General features: G+C 45.0%; 1 protein-coding gene across 3 annotated transcripts in view; it reads right to left on the bottom strand.

The window, feature by feature from the left end:
* The window catches only part of LOC115146713 (teneurin-3), a 339724-nt gene that overhangs the window by 139841 nt on the left and 179867 nt on the right, over window positions 1-20016 (bottom strand). For 2 of the 3 annotated variants that reach the window (XM_065003929.1, XM_065003930.1), the window contains one exon: window positions 4395-4633. In XM_065003929.1, coding sequence (XP_064860001.1) covers window positions 4395-4633 — 239 coding nt within the window. Of the gene's footprint in view, window positions 1-4394; window positions 4634-6392; window positions 6488-20016 lie in introns of those variants that run through there. The other variant, XM_065003931.1, reaches the window with a different exon arrangement.

The following is a 20016-nucleotide window of genomic DNA, read 5'->3' as shown; positions in this document are numbered from 1 at the left end:
CAATTATAAATATGGTCTATGTGGGGACATAGAGGTTGCCTCTGTCCAAGGTTGGATACGCCATGCTAGGAGATACTTCCCTCGATGTTTGGCAAGAGAAAACGTATCCTGTGATGTGGACGAAGTATTGTGGCCAGACTCAGGCCAGAGAAGAGATGAAGGGTAGCTTAGCACTGGTGATCCCCCCCCCCCCCCCCCACCAATTCCTGGACTGACCCCTTGGGACGCCACACACACAATTGTGTTCTTTACTGTATTCTAAAGAATATACTTTTGGTTTACATATGTTTATGGTTTTGTTGTATGCTACTGTATACAACAGTAATGTTTGGCCTAATAAATATTTTCTGTTTCTACATTGCATTGGTGTTTACAGTGTACTTGTTACCCCTCTCAGCAGATTACTTTCACTGTAGAACATTTTATTGAAATGTAGATATAAGCCTATGAAAGACCAAAGAGCTTTAGATTTAGAACAACAGTGTTTACATGCTATATCCAAAAATGTACTATTATGAAAGCAGTGTTTGCCATTTGATGCAAACGCTTCATTCTGACATGTGTTTATGGCATTTTGAATGCAGTGTTACATTTTGAAGGAGATGTGAGGCATTTTGCATTTTGTGTGTGCAGTTTTGGGAATTGTGTGTAGAGTTTTGAAAAAAAGGAGACAGTTTTGAAAACTTGTGTAAGCAGTTGGAATAAACTGTAATGTTAGTTTGTGTTAGTGTGTGTGTGTTCTAAAGTTAGTGTGTGTGTGTTCTAAAGTTAGTGTGTGTTAGTGTGTGTGTTTTAAAGTTAGTGTGTGTGCGTGTTTTAAAGTTAGTGTGTGTGTGTTCTAAAGTTAGTGTGTGTGTGTGCGTGTTTTAAAGTGAGTGTGTGTGTGTTCTAAAGTTAGTGTGTGTGTTTTAAAGTTAGTGTGTGTGTGTGCGTGTTTTAAAGTTAGTGTGTGTTAGTGTGTGTGTGTGTTTTAAAGTTAGTGTTTGTTAGTGTGTGTGTTTTAAAGTTAGTGTGTGCTAGTGTCTGTGTGTGTTTTAAAGTTAGTGTGTGTGTGTGTGTTTTAAAGTTAGTGTTTGTTAGTGTGTGTGTGTTTAGTGTGTGTGTGTCGAAAATCTCCTCATAACTGTCTTCATGGTCTCATGAATTCTTCATTAAGGTTCTTTCAGCTCATTATCAGGACTGACTCCGTATGAGGCGACCACTGAGTAAGCATGTGTGTTTTTCACTACAGAAACACATAATGAGGTTTGTAGAAAGACAACAGTGTCCTCCACCAAAGCCGACGTATTCAGATAAAAGGCTACAGAGAAACTCAATCTGAGGGTGGATGATAATGATTGTCCCCTACAGGGAGCCGTAGAGATTAGCTCTCCATATTTTACCATAACTTAGCTTTGGTTGGCGGGGCGCCCTACTGTGGTTCTGGTCCGGACATAAATGTTGGAATGAGTGGCGCTAGGGCGGAGTGTGTATGCACGCCACTGCACGCACGGACACACACACCCACAGCCCGCTGACACCCCACTGATACCACAACCATTTCCTGCTGGGTTGGATTCCATCATTAGCTTTCTGGTAGGAAGAGAACGTGTTGTTGTCGCTGCACTGAACAGGTCATTCAGGGTCTTTCTTCCTTCATTTCAAGCCTACTGGGCAGCATGACATATTAATAATGTTTCTTCCTTGGTGAGGATGAGGTTATGTGAATCACTGGCGGTTCAGAATAGCGGATGTGGAGGCAAAGGGTTTGTATTCTGTGAGTTCTAGTGTACAGTTGAAGTCAGAAGTTTACATGCACCTTAGCCAAATACATTTAAACTCAGTTTTCACAATTCCTGACATTTAATCCTAGTAAAAATTCCCTGTCTTAGGGCAGTTAGGATCACCACTTCATTTTAGAATGTGAAATGTCAGAATAATAGTAGAGAGAATGATTTATTTCAGCTTTCATTTCTTTCACTACATTCCCAGTGTGTCAGAAGTTTACATACACTCAATTAGTATTTGGTAGCATTGCCTTGAAATTGTTTAACTTAGGTCAAACGTTTTGGGTAGCCTTCCACAAGCTTCCCACAATAAGTTGGGTGAATTTTGGCCCATTCCTCCTGACAGAGCTGGTGTAACTGAGTCAGGTTTGTAGGCCTCCTTGCTCGCACACGCTTTTTCAGTTCTGCCCACACATTTTCTATAGGATTGATGTCAGGGCTTCGTCATGGCCACTCCAATACCTTGACTTTGTTGTCCTTAAGCCATTTTGCCACAACTTCGGAAATATGCTTGGGGTCATTGTCCATTGTAAACTTCTGACTTCAACTGTATGTGTGTGTAAGTGTGTGTGTGTGTGTGTGTATGTGTGTGTGTGTGTGTGTGTGTGTAAGAAAGAGAGAGCACTGCATGCACCTATGTGTGTGTGTGTGCGTGTGTGTGCGTGCACGAGTGTGTGTCCTCCTTCACACTATCTGAGTGACGGACAGGCCCAGAGGCCCATTAGCCTCTGTATTGACAGAGAGAGAGAAGGGGGGTGGGGGTTCTGCTCAAGTGCTGCTAAGTGGACAGCAGACAGATAACATGGCAGCGTCCATCTAGTCAGTCTCTAAGTCTCACAGCTCTATAGTCCACACTGAGGTGTGAGGGCTTCCTGTTCTGTTCTGGACAGCTGCAGGGCTAGATCCATCACTCTGGACTGACCACTACAAACGGTCAACTGGGCTTACTGTTCCTACCCACTGTGTGTGTGTGTCTGCAGGCGAAAGAGAGAGTCCAGTTATCTAGCTCCAGTTATCGAGTGTGTTTGAATCAACATGATTAATTTCCCTCCCTTTCTCTCTCCCTCGGCAAGCGGTACCGATCCACCAACCATGTCCCTGAACAGCTTCTACCCCCAAGCCATACGACTGCTAAATAGTTAAATAGCTACACAGACTATCTGCATTGACCCTTTTTGCACAAACGTTTTGTTACTCATCACATACACTGCTGCTACTGTTTACTATCTGTTACTTTATTCTTAGTTATATGTAGATATCTACCTCAATTACCTCATACCCCTACACATCAACTGGTACTGTTTACTATCTGTTACTTTATTCTTAGTTATATGTAGATATCTACCTCAATTACCTCATACCCCTACACATCAACTGCTACTGTTTACTATCTGTCACTTTATTCTTAGTTATATGTAGATATCTACCTCAATTACCTCGTACCCCTGCATATAGACTGGTACTGGTACCCCTTGTAAATAGTCAAGTTATCATTACTCATTGTGTATCTATTATTACTTGTATAATTACTATTATTTCTCTATTTTCTTTCTCTCTGCATTGTTGGGAAGGGCCTGTAAAGTGAGCATTTCACTGTTGGTCTACACCTGTGGTTTATGAAGCCTGTGATAAACAACATGTGATTTGTCTCTACAGCAGAGATCCAACAGAGTGGATGAGGGGGCAGAGAGTTCCTTCCCGCTATAGCTGAATGTAGTGCATGGTGAATAATACAGTCAGATTTCTCTCTCACACACACACACACACACACACACACACACACACACACACACACACACACACACATTCTCTATGAGCAATAGTTGCTGCATTTGCTATCTATCACAGCTAGTCACAACAACTGGATAGAGGCATCGGGGTACTGTGGCAACACACTCCTGTGTGTGTGTGTGTGTGTGTGTGTGTGTGTGTGTGTGTGTGTCAACAATACTCCTCTGCGCCAGCTGGAAACTGAAACTATTCAGGGTTTATAATCAAAGACCTGAGCAATCACTGTGCTTGTTTAAGGCTGAGCGTGTCCAATGTCAGTGATAGGAAATGCTATCGCTATCAGATTGGCATTTACAGCGCTGTGGAAGGAATGTAAACTAAAGTAAAGCGGAAGAGCCCTGGGGCCTCAGCGATAGACAGCTGTGGTTGGTTACTGCTTGGTCTAAACCTTATGTACCCGTTTGATGTGGTAGATGCTAGATTTGGGGGAGTGTGGTTTTAAAACATTGGAGTTTGTCACCTGAGGTAACCTTACAGTGTGCGATGGTTACTGAATGGTTACCCAAATTACTTTCACAGCAGATCCAACGGTTACCTACATATGTTAGATCTTAATTTGACCAGTATTGTCGCAGCAAAATAATCCTGCAGCAACAGGATTTTTAAATTTTTACATCATTTTGACCGAAAAAGGCTACATAAAAAGTGCAATACTCTTAATGTAACCACGTGTTAGTGTGGGTTATCAGTGAATTTGTCAATCATGTAGCTCATCTGCATTCAGGAAAATTCGCAGTAAAAAAAGAGTGTTCAAATTAAGATCCTACATCTGTATAAGGTATCCACTACAGAGTAAGTGTGAGTGTAGGTGCATACACTGTAGCAGTACTATCCTACCTATGCAATAGCAGAGCAGGACAGACAGCAGGATGGACAGTCCCACGGCGCTGAGAGCAGTGCATCTCCACGAGCAGTACTTGGAGGACTTCTTGAACTTGAAGGCGGAGCGGGAGAGGGTGTTTCTGGGTAGGGGCCGCGTGGGCGGCGAGTAGACGGAGCCCGTTGCCATGGTGTAGCCTGGAGTAGCCGTGCTGAACAGAGGGGTCGTGCCGGTGCCTGTCTTGAAGAGGAAGTGCCTGGAGAAGAGGAGAGGAGAGGAGAAAGAAAGAGAGGGAGGCAGAAGGAAGGTGAGAATGGAGACTGGACAAAGTAGGAGATGGAATGGATCTACATCGGCTACACATTTCTAGCCTGGTCCCAGATCTGTCTGTGCTGTATACCCAACTCCTGTATAATGGTCATTCTTTGACAAGCTCGCATAAACAGATCTGGGACCAGGTTTCTGAGGTTCCCGTTTAAAACAAACAAAGTAACAGCTACAGTAGCAAATGAACGAGACACTTAGTTTAAACTAACAACAAACAAACACTTGAAGACCTGTGAAGTCTAAAATAGGAAGCATATGAACACAGAACAGACAGAGCATTCCAAAAATGTTATGGAAAGACATACAAGGACTGCGGTTGTATTTTTTTATAAAAAATCCCCTTCCTGCAGTACAAGTAGGATTACCTAAGAGACCAGCTGGCTTGAGGTAATTACCAAGGTCAGCTATTTTAATCAAATTAATTAGTGTGTGTTTCTACTGGAGACTGTGTGTGTGTGTCACTGCTCATTGATTGAACCAGGGAGCAAGCCAGAGGACAGAGGGCTTCACTCTAGTTTCCAATCAGACCCTGGAGTGTGTTTGAGGGTGCTTAACTGTGTGTGTGTGTGTGTGAGAGGGTGCGTGAATGCCCTTGTTTGTGTGTGTGCATGAGAATGAGAGAATGTGCGTGTGTGTGTGTGTGTGAGAGAGGGTGCGTGAATGCCCTTGTTTGTGTGTGTGCATGAGAATGAGAGAATGTGCGTGTGTGTGGTGTGTGCTCGCGCACCCTCACTCACACAAGCATACACTACATGCAGGTAAAGCTGTTTCTCTGATTGTGAAGTAGATCTCAGTACATGTAACATTGAGTATGAGGGAGGCAGGGAGGGAGGGTGGAGGGGAGGGGAGGATTTGAAGTTGTAGATCCACACCCCGATGAACAGGGATAAGTGTCGGAGTAGCAGAAAGAATGGATATTAAAACCAGGGAAGTGATTACTTAACACTTTAAAAATCCCTCAGAGGTGACGTGTCCGTCTTCAATTTAGTTTGCTCCTTCCTCGAGGAAGTAGCTCTCCTTTACGGAAAACAACTAAAACCCAACTAAGTGCGGGCCAGAACTGACAAAACCCATCCCTGTATGTTTTTCAAATGTAAGCTTCATCCCTCCCCCTTTTGACACTCGCCAACCATGCCAAAGCCCAATTTGGATTAGCAAACAGACAGCCAAGGTAAGCAATTTGCCAAAACAGGACTGATTTAATAGTGTCTTTTGTCTTGCTTTAGACAAGCACACGGACATTAAACAAGCATGGACACATCAGACAATGGGACATACAGAGCTGATTCTAGCTCTAGAACCATCCAGACAACACTGAGCCTTCCATCCCATTACATGGTAACGTCTTGCTGCTGTGACACACTGGGTGAAGTCCGGGATAAGACTGAGGGAATCTATGTGAGAGGGTTGGTAGGCCAAAGAAGGCAGTACGATTACAAAGGCTTGCATCCCAATAGCGTTACAATACGACCCCAAGGCATGCTTTCTACCCAGTGTCTTGTCTTATAGTGTGTCACCAATAAAGTTGTGGAAAACAAATGTACATGGGATTGGACATGTGCGTGATGCTAATCCCCCTGTGTGTGCGCTTGTATTCGGCTCAGTGTTGCCAGGGGTTACACATGCGTAGAGGAGGACGACAAGCGGAGGGGATGGACACTCGGAGAGACTGAGATGGAGGCACGTACCCATCCCCATAGGCACCTTCGTGGCACGCGGGAGGGAACACATCCATCTCTATCAGGTTGTCATGCCCGTTTTCCAGAACGGCTTGCTTTGCTAATTTTCTACATGAGGGAGATGGAGATACCAGAGACATAACACAATTAGAGAAGCGTGTGTGTGTTTAATCAAAGTGTATTAGTATACAGCACAATTAGAGAGAAGGGAAGACTTGAGGAGATCAGTGTTATTGCCGACGTTATTAGTTTTGGCAGCCAGACACGTCGACACACACAGAGCGATGGGGAGATGGTCCCCCTGTGTGGACCTGTCTGGCAGACAGGTGTCACACAGACACACACAGCATGCAGGGTTGGAAGAACACACACACGCGCGCACGCACGCACGCACGGGCACACGCAGTTGCGTAAAGACACACACTCTAATTAGGTCCCAAAAGCACACACTCAGCCACCTGAGCATGCACACAGGCACACCTACCTACACACACACACACACACACACACACACACACACACACACACACACACACACACACAAACACATTCAATATACAAGCCGAAGCACTCGATCCAGAGAAGTGACACTTTCGAATTTCATTTCTATCTCTTTGTGTATTTTTCATCTTCACTTCTCTTCCACCTCCTCCCTCCATTTCCATAGTGGCAGTGGAGGAGAGGAGAGGGGGATGGATGAAAAGAGACAGTGGAGAAGAGGAGAGGGGGAAGGATGAAAAGAGACAGTGGAGGAGAGGAGAGGGGGATAGATGAAGAGACAGTGGAGGAGAGGAGAGGGGGATAGATGAAAAGAGACAGTGGAGAAGAGGAGAGGGGGAAGGATGAAAAGAGACAGTGGAGGAGAGAGAGGAGGGGGATAGATGAAAAGAGACAGTGGAGGAGAGGAGAGGAGAGGGGGATAGATGAAAAGAGACAGTGGAGAGAGGAGAGGAGAGGGGGATAGATGAAAAGAGACAGTGGAGGAGAGGAGAGGGGGATAGATGAAAAGAGACAGTGGAGGAGAGGAGAGGGGGATAGATGAAAAGAGACAGTGGAGGAGAGGAGAGGGGATAGATGAAAAGAGACAGTGGAGGAGAGGAGAGGGGGATAGATGAAAAGAGAGTGGAGGAGAGGAGAGGGGGATAGATGAAAAGAGACAGTGGAGGAGAGGAGAGGGGGATAGATGAAAAGAGACAGTGGAGGAGAGGAGAGGGGGATAGATGAAAAGAGACAGTGGAGGAGAGGAGAGGGGGATAGATGAAAAGAGACAGTGGAGGAGAGGAGAGGGGGATAGATGAAAAGAGACAGTGGAGGAGAGGAGGGGGATAGATGAAAAGAGACAGTGGAGGAGAGGAGAGAAGAGGGGGTAGATGAAAAGAGACAGTGGAGGAGAGGAGAGGGGGATAGATGAAAAGAGACAGTGGAGGAGAGGAGAGGGGGATAGATGAAAAGAGACAGTGGAGGAGAGGAGAGGGGGATAGATGAAAAGAGAGTGGAGGAGAGGAGAGGGGGATAGATGAAAAGAGACAGTGGAGGAGAGGAGAGGGGGATAGATGAAAAGAGAGTGGAGGAGAGGAGAGGGGGATAGATGAAAAGAGACAGTGGAGGAGAGGAGGATAGATGAAAAGAGAGTGGAGGAGAGGAGAGGGGGATAGATGAAAAGAGACAGTGGAGGAGAGGAGAGGGGGATAGATGAAAAGAGACAGTGGAGGAGAGAGAGAAGAGGGGGATAGATGAAAAGAGACAGTGGAGGAGAGGAGAGGGGGATAGATGAAAAGAGACAGTGGAGGAGAGGAGAGGGGGATAGATGAAAAGAGACAGTTGAGGAGAGGAGAGGGGGATAGATGAAAAGAGACAGTGGAGGAGAGGAGAGGGGGATAGATGAAAAGAGACAGTGGAGGAGAGGAGAGGGGGATAGATGAAAAGAGACAGTGGAGGAGAGGAGAGGGGGATAGATGAAAAGAGACAGTGGAGGAGAGGAGAGGAGAGGGGGATAGATGAAAAGAGACAGTGGAGGAGAGGAGAGGGGGATAGATAAATGTGATGATGAAAAGAGACAGTGGAGGAGAGGAGAGGGGGATAGATGAAAAGAGACAGTGGAGGAGAGGAGAGAAGAGGGGGATAGATGAAAAGAGACAGTGGAGGAGAGGAGAGAAGAGGGGGATAGATGAAAAGAGACAGTGGAGGAGAGGAGAGAAGAGGGGGATAGATTAAAAGAGACAGTGGAGGAGAGGAGAGAAGAGGGGGATAGATGAAAAGAGACAGTGGAGGAGAGGAGAGGGGGATAGATGAAAAGAGACAGTGGAGGAGAGGAGAGGGGGATAGATGAAAAGAGACAGTGGAGGAGAGGAGAGGAGAGGGGGATAGATGAAAAGAGACAGTGGAGGAGAGGAGAGGAGAGGGGGATAGATGAAAAGAGACAGTGGAGGAGAGGAGAGGGGGATAGATGAAAAGAGACAGTGGAGGAGAGAGGGGGATAGATGAAAAGAGACAGTGGAGGAGAGGAGAGGAGGGGGATAGATGAAAAGAGACAGTGGAGGAGAGGAGAGGGGGATAGATAAATGTGTGATGATGAAAAGAGACAGTGGAGGAGAGGAGAGGGGGATAGATGAAAAGAGAGTGGAGGAGAGGAGAGGGGGATAGATGAAAAGAGACAGTGGAGGAGAGGAGAGGGGGATAGATGAAAAGAGACAGTGGAGGAGAGGAGAGGGGGATAGATGAAAAGAGACAGTGGAGGAGAGGAGAGGGGGATATATGAAAAGAGACAGTGGAGGAAAGAGAGAAGAGGGGGATAGATGAAAAGAGACAGTGGAGGAGAGGAGAGGGGATAGATGAAAAGAGACAGTGGAGGAGAGGAGAGGGGGATAGATGAAAAGAGACAGTTGAGGAGAGGAGAGGGGGATAGATGAAAAGAGACAGTGGAGGAGAGGAGAGGGGGATAGATGAAAAGAGACAGTGGAGGAGAGGAGAGGGGGATAGATGAAAAGAGACAGTGGAGGAGAGGAGAGGGGGATAGATGAAAAGAGACAGTGGAGGAGAGGAGAGGGGGATAGATGAAAAGAGAGTGGAGGAGAGGAGAGAGGGGGATAGATGAAAAGAGACAGTGGAGGAGAGGAGAGGGGGATAGATGAAAAGAGACAGTGGAGGAGAGGAGAGGGGGATAGATGAAAAGAGAGTGGAGGAGAGGAGAGGGGGATAGATGAAAAGAGACAGTGGAGGAGAGGAGAGGGGGATAGATGAAAAGAGACAGTGGAGGAGAGGAGAGGGGGATAGATGAAGAGACAGTGGAGGAGAGGAGAGAAGGGGGGTAGATGAAAAGAGACAGTGGAGGAGAGGAGAGGGGGATAGATGAAAAGAGACAGTGGAGGAGAGGAGAGGGGGATAGATGAAAAGAGACAGTGGAGGAGAGGAGAGGGGGATAGATGAAAAGAGAGTGGAGGAGAGGAGAGGGGGATAGATGAAAAGAGACAGTGGAGGAGAGGAGAGGGGGATAGATGAAAAGAGAGTGGAGGAGAGGAGAGGGGGATAGATGAAAAGAGACAGTGGAGGAGAGGAGGATAGATGAAAAGAGAGTGGAGGAGAGGAGAGGGGGATAGATGAAAAGAGACAGTGGAGGAGAGGAGAGGGGGATAGATGAAAAGAGACAGTGGAGGAGAGGAGAGAAGAGGGGGATAGATGAAAAGAGACAGTGGAGGAGAGGAGAGGGGGATAGATGAAAAGAGACAGTGGAGGAGAGGAGAGGGGGATAGATGAAAAGAGACAGTTGAGGAGAGGAGAGGGGGATAGATGAAAAGAGACAGTGGAGGAGAGGAGAGGGGGATAGATGAAAAGAGACAGTGGAGGAGAGGAGAGGGGGATAGATGAAAAGAGACAGTGGAGGAGAGGAGAGGGGGATAGATGAAAAGAGAGTGGAGGAGAGGAGAGGGGGATAGATGAAAAGAGACAGTGGAGGAGAGGAGAGGGGGATAGATGAAAAGAGAGTGGAGGAGAGGAGAGGGGGATAGATGAAAAGAGACAGTGGAGGAGAGGAGGATAGATGAAAAGAGAGTGGAGGAGAGGAGAGGGGGATAGATGAAAAGAGACAGTGGAGGAGAGGAGAGGGGGATAGATGAAAAGAGACAGTGGAGGAGAGGAGAGAAGAGGGGGATAGATGAAAAGAGACAGTGGAGGAGAGGAGAGGGGGATAGATGAAAAGAGACAGTGGAGGAGAGGAGAGGGGGATAGATGAAAAGAGACAGTTGAGGAGAGGAGAGGGGGATAGATGAAAAGAGACAGTGGAGGAGAGGAGAGGGGGATAGATGAAAAGAGACAGTGGAGGAGAGGAGAGGGGGATAGATGAAAAGAGACAGTGGAGGAGAGGAGAGGGGGATAGATGAAAAGAGACAGTGGAGGAGAGGAGAGGAGAGGGGGATAGATGAAAAGAGACAGTGGAGGAGAGGAGAGGGGGATAGATAAATGTGTGATGATGAAAAGAGACAGTGGAGGAGAGGAGAGGGGGATAGATGAAAAGAGAGTGGAGGAGAGGAGAGGGGGATAGATGAAAAGAGACAGTGGAGGAGAGGAGAGGGGGATAGATGAAAAGAGACAGTGGAGGAGAGGAGGATAGATGAAAAGAGAGTGGAGGAGAGGAGAGGGGGATAGATGAAAAGAGACAGTGGAGGAGAGGAGAGAAGAGGGGGATAGATGAAAAGAGACAGTGGAGGAGAGGAGAGGGGGATATATGAAAAGAGACAGTGGAGGAAAGGAGAGAAGAGGGGGATAGATGAAAAGAGACAGTGGAGGAGAGGAGAGGGGGATAGATGAAAAGAGACAGTGGAGGAGAGGAGAGGGGATAGATGAAAAGAGACAGTTGAGGAGAGGAGAGGGGGATAGATGAAAAGAGACAGTGGAGGAGAGGAGAGGGGGATAGATGAAAAGAGACAGTGGAGGAGAGGAGAGGGGGATAGATGAAAAGAGACAGTGGAGGAGAGGAGAGGGGGATAGATGAAAAGAGACAGTGGAGGAGAGGAGAGGGGCATAGATGAAAAGAGACAGTGGAGGAGAGGAGAGGGGGATAGATACATGTGTGATGATGAAAAGAGACAGTGGAGGAGAGGAGAGGGGATAGATGAAAAGAGAGTGGAGGAGAGGGGGATAGATGAAAAGAGACAGTGGAGGAGAGGAGAGGGGGATAGATGAAAAGAGACAGTGGAGGAGAGAAGAGGGGGATAGATGAAAAGAGACAGTGGAGGAGAGGAGAGGGGGATAGATGAAAAGAGACAGTGGAGGAGAGGAGAGGGGGATAGATGAAAAGAGACAGTGGAGGAGAGAAGAGGGGGATAGATGAAAAGAGACAGTGGAGGAGAGGAGAGGAGAGGGGGATAGATGAAAAGAGACAGTGGAGGAGAGAAGAGGGGGATAGATGAAAAGAGACAGTGGAGGAGAGGAGAGGGGGATAGATAAATGTGTGATGATGAAAAGAGATACTGGCGGTGCGATCAGAGATGGAGGAGAGTCTTTTATTCCCTCCATAAAGCAGGCTGTTTAAGGCCACGCTGGCAGAGTCAATGTGTTCAATTGAGTTGTGGATAACCCTGTTATATAACCCTGCTATAGGCTCTTACATACCCCTCGCCTCTCTCTCTCTCTTTCTCTGTACTAGTGGTGAGAACAGACAATAAAAGATATTGGAGCCAAACCAGAACAATAGTATTTTATATGTTATTAGAGGGATAATAAGTCTCCCTATTTCTCTAGTTACATGTTTAAATATTTTGTATTAGTTATCCCATTTGATACAGATCACTGCACTGTTGGGTAGGGCTTGCAAGTTAAGCAGTTCACTGTACTTATGCATGTGAACTTAACTCTTTCACCCTCTCTCTCTCTCTCTGATGAATTGCCCAGTTAAAAGTCTTGACCACACATACCCTGACCTTAGTGACCTGTGCGTCATGGCAACGTAGCCCTCCAGCCCAGACTGACCCTACTGACCTGGCCAAATGGAGATAGAACTGCTCTCTCCACTCCCATCTCACCGCGACGCACCACTCCAACGTCACGCCACACCCCCGAGGGAGTGTGTGTTGAAAAGAGTGTGTAAGCGCTTGCTCAGATACTGCATTTCCTTGTATTGTTTCCTTGTATAGATTTAAATGCACTTTAAATCAAGTTTTATTTAGTTTGCTATTTCCAGATTGGTGTAACACTAAAGTACGGTGTCCTACAGATATAAAATGTTCGTCTAAAACGGTATAGTCAGTGAAGCTCGTTTGTTTGGCTGTTGGTTTTCCTCACCCTAGTATTTTACATTCTTATAGCGTTCACACATTGTTTTAGCGTACTGTAAAGCATTTAGCTCCCCAGGGTGTTTGACTCTGTGTGTGTGTGTGTGTGTGTGTGTGTGTGTGTGTGTGTGTTTACTACCCATTTGTCTTCTTAGACTTTATATTACCCATACATACACTACATTGGATATGCGATAGGCACTTCAGTATTATTTATGACCTTATCAAATTGCCAGGTGTCTGGATTGTATGGCTTATGTGCAACACATTCCAATGATGTCTTTCATATTTTATTTTGTGGAAAAGTGAGAGAGAGGTATTTAGAGAAAAAGTCATACCTCAAATGGGAAATCGAATATGTTTGTTTAAAAAACAATGTAAGCGTTCTTATCAATCTCCTAATTAAAAAGACAATTAATTCGAATGAAAACGGATTCTGCGTTTATGGGAAGAAATGGTGATACTTTTTAATTGAATTTAGCTACCTTATCCAGTTCAAAAGGCTCCTTTCAACCAAAACATTATCTTTGTTCGCTCGTATCAGTGAAAAGATAGAGACGAAGTCTACATGGAAACGTGGCTGGATTTAAAAACGTTTTGAAACTATAATTAAATATTTGGATTAAAAAAACCTGACAATGATAATAAAATCTAGACAAAGTTCAATGACTTCTTCCATGAGTATTGAAATCAAACGGCAACAGAGGATAGATATAATTGCTCTATCCTTTAGATAGCATCTCTATGCCCGATACCTACACTACGGGGCCAAAAGGGTTTCTCAGTGCTTTGATAGTGGGCCAGCCGCAACCAGTTTCCTTTGGCATAAGGGATTTGTAGAGGGACTGCAAGAGCAAAGGCACGCATGTGGCAGGGGCCATCATTGTTAATTGACTGGAGGTGGCCTGACGCTGAGCAGCATTACTATGCTAATCCCCCCCATATCTCCTTCCACATCTCCAGAGCTCTCCAACAATGGGCTGAGGAGAGAGACGCTAACATTAGCATGTGGCCATAGAGACAATAATCTTAGCGTTAGCATGTTGACATATATAAGCATTAGCACAAGGCCATAGAGAATAAACAGTTTGTTAGCATTAGCATGAGGCCATAAATAAGCTATGTTAGCATTGAGGTCTTAAACACGCTAATGTTAGTGTTAGCATTGGGACATATGGATGCTATGTGAACATTAGCAGGAGGATAGAAAAGCAATATTAGCATTAGCGTGAGGCTATAGAGAAGACATGTTAGCACTAGCATGCGGCCATACTGTACAATAGCTAGAACTAGCAGGTTAGCTATGTCAACACATTCTATTGTTTTTTTCCCCAGAGCATAGCCATTACATTGAAGGGAAGTTAATGCAACATGGCAGGCTCAGAGAGAAGACAAGAGGCTGAGCTACTTAAAATAAATAAAGGGGCGGGGGAATCATATTTGTCGTGAAATCTAGGTGTTGAGTTGCAGGCCGGGCTAATGAAAGCTGATCCAGAGGTAGAGAGGAGGGATGGCGCGGCAAAGGAGTGTGTGTGTTTGTCTATGAGATGTGTGTGTATGCATGTGTCTCTGTGTGTCTCTGATGTGTGTGTGTGTGAGACAGGCGTGGGAGGCAGTCCTCTGACACAACAGGTGAGAATGACAATGAGTCACGGATTGGGTGATGAGGGATTATCACCTCGGAATGAGACCTTTCACACTCCTCCCATCTCTAACCTAATCCCCTTGAGTACCCACACACCCCTTTTCTATCCCGACTGCTCTCTCTGTCTCTCTGTCTCTCTCTCTCTCATGTTATCTACTTATCCTTCATCTTCCTCTCCACCCCTCCTTGTCCTCCACTCAGACCTCTGACATGCTATACCCATCCCTCTCTCATTCACAAAACAGCTCTCAAACACCTGGGCCTCCCCCTCCATCCATCCACTTTTTAACTCATTTAAAACTCAAAATCTCTCCACTCTCATTATGTCCCTCTCCAAAATCGTCACTTCACATTTTCATTATCCTGACATAAGTTCTATCAATCCACAAAAAAAGTACTATGTGATCCACAAAGAAACACAGAAAATAAAATGAAAGCCAAAAGGTATTATCTCGATGACGACAGCCACAAAGCTGCAGGAGAGCACAGACATTGAAGTCTGATACCCTAGCTTGACTTTGAAAAAGTACCAGTGACAGATGAAAGAAAGGAAAAGTGAAGAACCTAGCCCATATCATCAGCTCCTTCCTATAGGTGTATGGATATATGCCAATGTCCATAATTGGCATTCATGGGATGGTGATGCTATAGCTTATCGCTCACAATGTTACCGGGGGCAACATTGATTTAATCCCCCAGGCTGTAAATATTTGTACAAACTTTATTAGCTAGTCGGCTCACGAACAGGACTGGAGAACATAGCCTTCCTTGTGTTTCTATAGATAGTCTGGGGCTGGTGAGGTCGGGGGCTGTGTGTGTGGGTTAGCTAAAGGCATACCACAGTTGGTGTGTGTTTAGTCTGAAGAGATTAACCTCGGTGTACATATGATAGGCCGGCTGTCTGTCTCTTCTCTCGAGGAGCTATGAGTGCGTGTGTGCGTGTGTGTGCGCGTGTGTGCGCGTGTGTGCGTATGATTGTGCCTGTGTGTGTGCACGTCTCTCTCGCGTTATGAGCTAAGGAGGAATATGGTGCGAAGATTTCAAGTAAGAGATACTTTCAATAAAATGAGAGACTTTAAGAAGCAGTTGATCAAGCCATTACAATGGTGTTGATCTAACCTTCTCATTTTCTCTACATGATGGTGGAATAATGTGTCTTTGATGAAAAGCTTGTCTCTCTGATATTCACTGAGTGTTTAAAGGAAATAACCCCTGGGCTGTACAGACTTGCCACTCGGACTGAATTCCAGCCAGTGAAGCCGAGATATAGCGTTATCGGCGTTAAGTTATGGGTCACAATTCTGATTTGTATGCGCGTCTGTAACACGGTACAAATCATTTACAGAGACTTTTATCACAGTATTATCATTATTAACGTTGTTTTGTATTTCAAATAGCAAATATTCACATGGTTGATATTGCTGAGTTAAAAACCTGTTGTTGATATACTGTCATAATGAAAGGTGTAGTAAAATACAGTATATTGTCATCAAAAAGAGCAGTTAATCACTGTTGGAGTTTATTGTCTTTCTGCAGGGGAAGTTTATAAAAGCATTAGGTTTATGGCAAAGGCTTTAATTACAGTCTATTCTGGTAGGCGGATAACAAGGACACATTTAGGTGACAGACACACACAGACACAGACACAGACAGACAGACACACACACACACAAATGTGTTTCCTAAATCAGGGTTGTCGTTCACACCCTGCTTGGAATCATCTCCTTGCTCTCAGAAGCTATGTTTAGAGAAGTTGAAGTTGTGTGGTTGGGATTCACAGATGTGGAAATGTGTGTGTGTGTGTGTGTGTGTGTGTGTGTGTGTGTGTCGGGGTATATAAGAAGCAATGCTTTTGTTATTATTCACTGACCATGCTGAGAGGACCCTATTTATGTATAGAGTTATTCATCTGCAGACGTGAGAGAGAGAGAGGTCTTTGAATGCATCAAGCACCACCATGTTAAGTGGTTTGTGACGTACACAGGTTCTAAGACAGACTTTTAGAACCTCTCAGAGAGAACTGAAGCTCTCCGTCACTGAGTGGAACCAGACTCTATACAATATCTCAATAGGAGGAGACAATAGATGAAGTAGCAAAGGTGATGGAACACTAGAACACACAACACGACTTTAGATGTAATTGGTGAAAGGCGCTAGCTAACGTTAGCTATAGTGTCTCCTCAATAGGGCTTTAGAAGTAATTGTCGTAGTAAAAGGAGTTAGCTAACGTTAGCTATAGTCTCTCCTCAACAGGGCTTTAGAAGTAATTGTCCTAGTAAAAGGAGTTAGCTAATGTTAGCTATAGTGTCTCCTCAACAGGGCTTTAGATGCAATTGTCGTAGTAAAAGGAGTTAGCTAACGTTAGCTATAGTGTCTCCTCAACAGGGCTTTTCAATGTTATTGTCATGGTGAAAAGAGCTAGCTAACGTTAGTGTTCGTCTCCAGGGGATTTTCTCTTTATGTCCTCAGTATTAAATGAATATGTGACAATATTGTAATCAGAGGAGTAATGGTGTAATCAGAGGAGTAATGGTGTAATCAGAGGAGTAATGGTGTAATCAGATGAGTAATGGTGTAATCAGAGGAGTAATGGTGTAATCAGAGGAGTAATGGTGACAGAAGAGGAGGGTGGTTAAAGTGGGCTTATTGAGTTAAAAGGTTATGATGGAGACCGTTCTCTAAGAGGGTGGTGGTGAGAGGGTGTGTGCATCATGAGTGTGTCAGTAATTGTCATCATTTTAATGTACCCTATATTTACTTTTATAAGTATATCTGGCTATATTATTTTACTATTGCTTCATTGATGCAACAAAAAAGAACATAAGAACTGAGATGGAGGGAAGGGAAGTCAAAAAAACAAACAAAAATGTAGCAATATTGTCGTGCAGAAAGTTGACTAAAGACCCGAGACAGCATCTGAAGCCTAAAGAAAATGGCCTTCTCTTGTACATTTCTAAGACAACACCGTGTCATTATTTCCCTTAAAGATGCAGCTGTTTTTTTATGTGATCTGTCAACTGTTTTTATAAAAATAAATAGTACACCTCATGCTGTCAATAACAAAAAATATTTATGTTTTTATATATAGGATCTTTACTTTGTTGCCAGGCCGACCACCATAGTTGAGAAGATTTAAAGAAGACTTCACAGAAGGAGCCAACATGATCAAGATGTTGTAAGATGAGATGATGTGTAGTAAAATACTCCTCGTCGGCATGTCAAAAATAATGCCTGGTTTAGAAATTATGGGCTTGATTTGTGATTCAGTTTGTGCAAGGGGAACATTTATCAAATCCCACCGTCATAGAGCATATTGGCAGTCTTTATGGGGGTGCCACAGGGCTCAATTCTTGGACCGACTCTCTTCTCAGAATACATCAATGATGTCGATCTTACTGCTGGTGAATCTTTGATCCACCTCTACGCAGACAACACCATTCTGTACCTCTGGCCCTTCTTTGGACACGGTGTTAACTAACCTCCAGTTGAGCTTCAATGCCATACAACTCTCCTTCTGTGGCCTACAATTGCTCTTAAATACAAGTAAAACTAAATGCATGCTCTTTAACCGTTCGCTGCCTGCACCTGCCCGCCCGTCCAACATCACTACTCTGGACGGTTCTGACTTAGAATATGTGGACAACTACAAATACCTAGGTGTCTGGTTAGACTGTAAACTCTCCTTCCAGACTCACATCAAACAATCCAAAGTTACATCTAGAATTGGCTACCTATTTCGCAAAAAAGCATCCTACACTCATGCTGCCAAACATACCCTTGTAAAACTGACCATCCTACCGAACCTCAACTTCGGCGATGTCATTTACAAAATAGCCTCCAATATCCTACTCAATAAATTGGATGCAGTCTATCCCAGTGCCATCCGTTTTGTCACCAAAGCCCCATATACTACCCACCACTGCGACCTGTACGCTCTCGTTGGCTGGCCCTCGCTTCATACTCGTCACCAAACCCACTGGCTCCAGGTCATCTACAAGACCCTACTAGGTAAAGTCCCCCTTATCTCAGCTCGCTGGTCACGCATTCCAGCAGGTATATCTCACTTGTCACCCCCAAAACCAATTCTTCCTTTGGCCACCTCTCCTTCCAGTTCTCTGCTGCCAATGACTGGAACGAACTACAAAAACCTCTGAAACTGGAAACACTTATCTCCCTCACTAGCTTTAAGCACCAGCTGTCAGAGCAGCTCACAGATTACTGCACCTGTACATAGCCCATCTATAATTTAGCCCAAACAACTACCTCTCCCCCTACTGTATTTATTTATTCATTTTGCTCCTTTGCACCCCATTATTTCTATCTCCACCTTGCACATTCTTCCACTGCAAATCTACCATTCCAGTGTTTTACTTGTTATATTGTATTTACTTCTCCACCATGGCCTTTTTTTGTTGCCTTTACCTCCCTTATCTCACCTCATTTGCTCACATCGTATATAGACTTATTTTTCTATTGTATTATTGACTGTATGTTTGTTTTACTCCATGTGTAGCTCTGTGTTGTTGTACGTGTCAAACTGCTTTGCTTTATCTTGGCCAGGTCGCAATTGTAAATGAGAACTTGTTCTCAACTTGCCTACCTGGTTAAATAAAGGTGAAATAAATACAATTAAGAAAGTTCACAGTTTAGTTTATTTCCCAGAGAGGCTCTTATTGTGTATACACATGAAACACAACCTCCCTTTGCACGCAGACACATTTAGCCTGCATCCCAATTTTTATTTAATTAACTAGGCAAGTCCGTTAAGAACAAATTATTATTTTCAATGACAGGAACAGTGGGTTAACTGCCTTGTTCAGGGGCAGAACGACAGCTTTTTTTACCTTGTCAGCTCGGGGTTTTGATCTTGCAACCTTTCGGTTACTAGTCCAACCGCTCTAACCACTAGACTACCTGACGTCCCACACCCTATTCCCTTTATAGTGCACTACTTTTGAATGACATTATAGAGAATAGGGTGCCATTTGGGATGCAGACAGGGAGTGCTCAAATCTGCTAGTGTGAGCCAAACGTGTTGAATTAGGTGCCTACAAAGCAGAGAGGGGGAATCTGATACTGTGAGTACTCTGTGCTGTAGTGTTTGTCCATGTTGTAGCCAGAGCTTGGGTTAAAAGGCTTCCTACACACAGCAAGGGAGGACCTCTCTCTCACACACACACACACACACACACACACACACACACACACACACACACACACATGACTGAGGGTCATGGTGTGGTTTTGGACCGGGGCTATCCCGCTGGCTTTGAGTTGACCACTGCATTCCTGTGTTGTGTTTTTTTTCCTTCACCCCTGGGCCCCGTTGCCATTCCCTGTGGAGGTGGGTGGGTGGGGGCGGGGGGAGTAACACGAGCATTAAGCCCCTCTTGTTAATAATAGATGTCTACATATTGCTTTGTCAATAGGAGATGAGGAGGACAGACAAGGTCATACAGGAGGATAGCATGGACAAGAGGAGGAGGAGAGACAGAGAGAGTAGAGAGAGAATGAGGGACATATAGGAAGAGGAAATGGATGGCGAGGGACATGACGCCAGCTAGTCCCCCCCGATTTCCTGCTGCCCAAAACGCCTGTTGCAGATGAGGTCTGGGGTTATGGTTGGTTCTGGTGTTGGAGACAGATGAACCATAAAGGCCAGAGAGACAGAGAGGGAATGAGAGAGTGTGTGTGTGTGTGTGTGTGTGTGTGTGTGTGTGTG

This window comes from Oncorhynchus nerka, linkage group LG18, assembly GCF_034236695.1.
Source record: "Oncorhynchus nerka isolate Pitt River linkage group LG18, Oner_Uvic_2.0, whole genome shotgun sequence".
In the NCBI taxonomy this organism is placed as follows: Eukaryota; Metazoa; Chordata; class Actinopteri; order Salmoniformes; family Salmonidae; genus Oncorhynchus; species Oncorhynchus nerka.
This window is presented reverse-complemented; position numbering and strand designations above follow the sequence as displayed.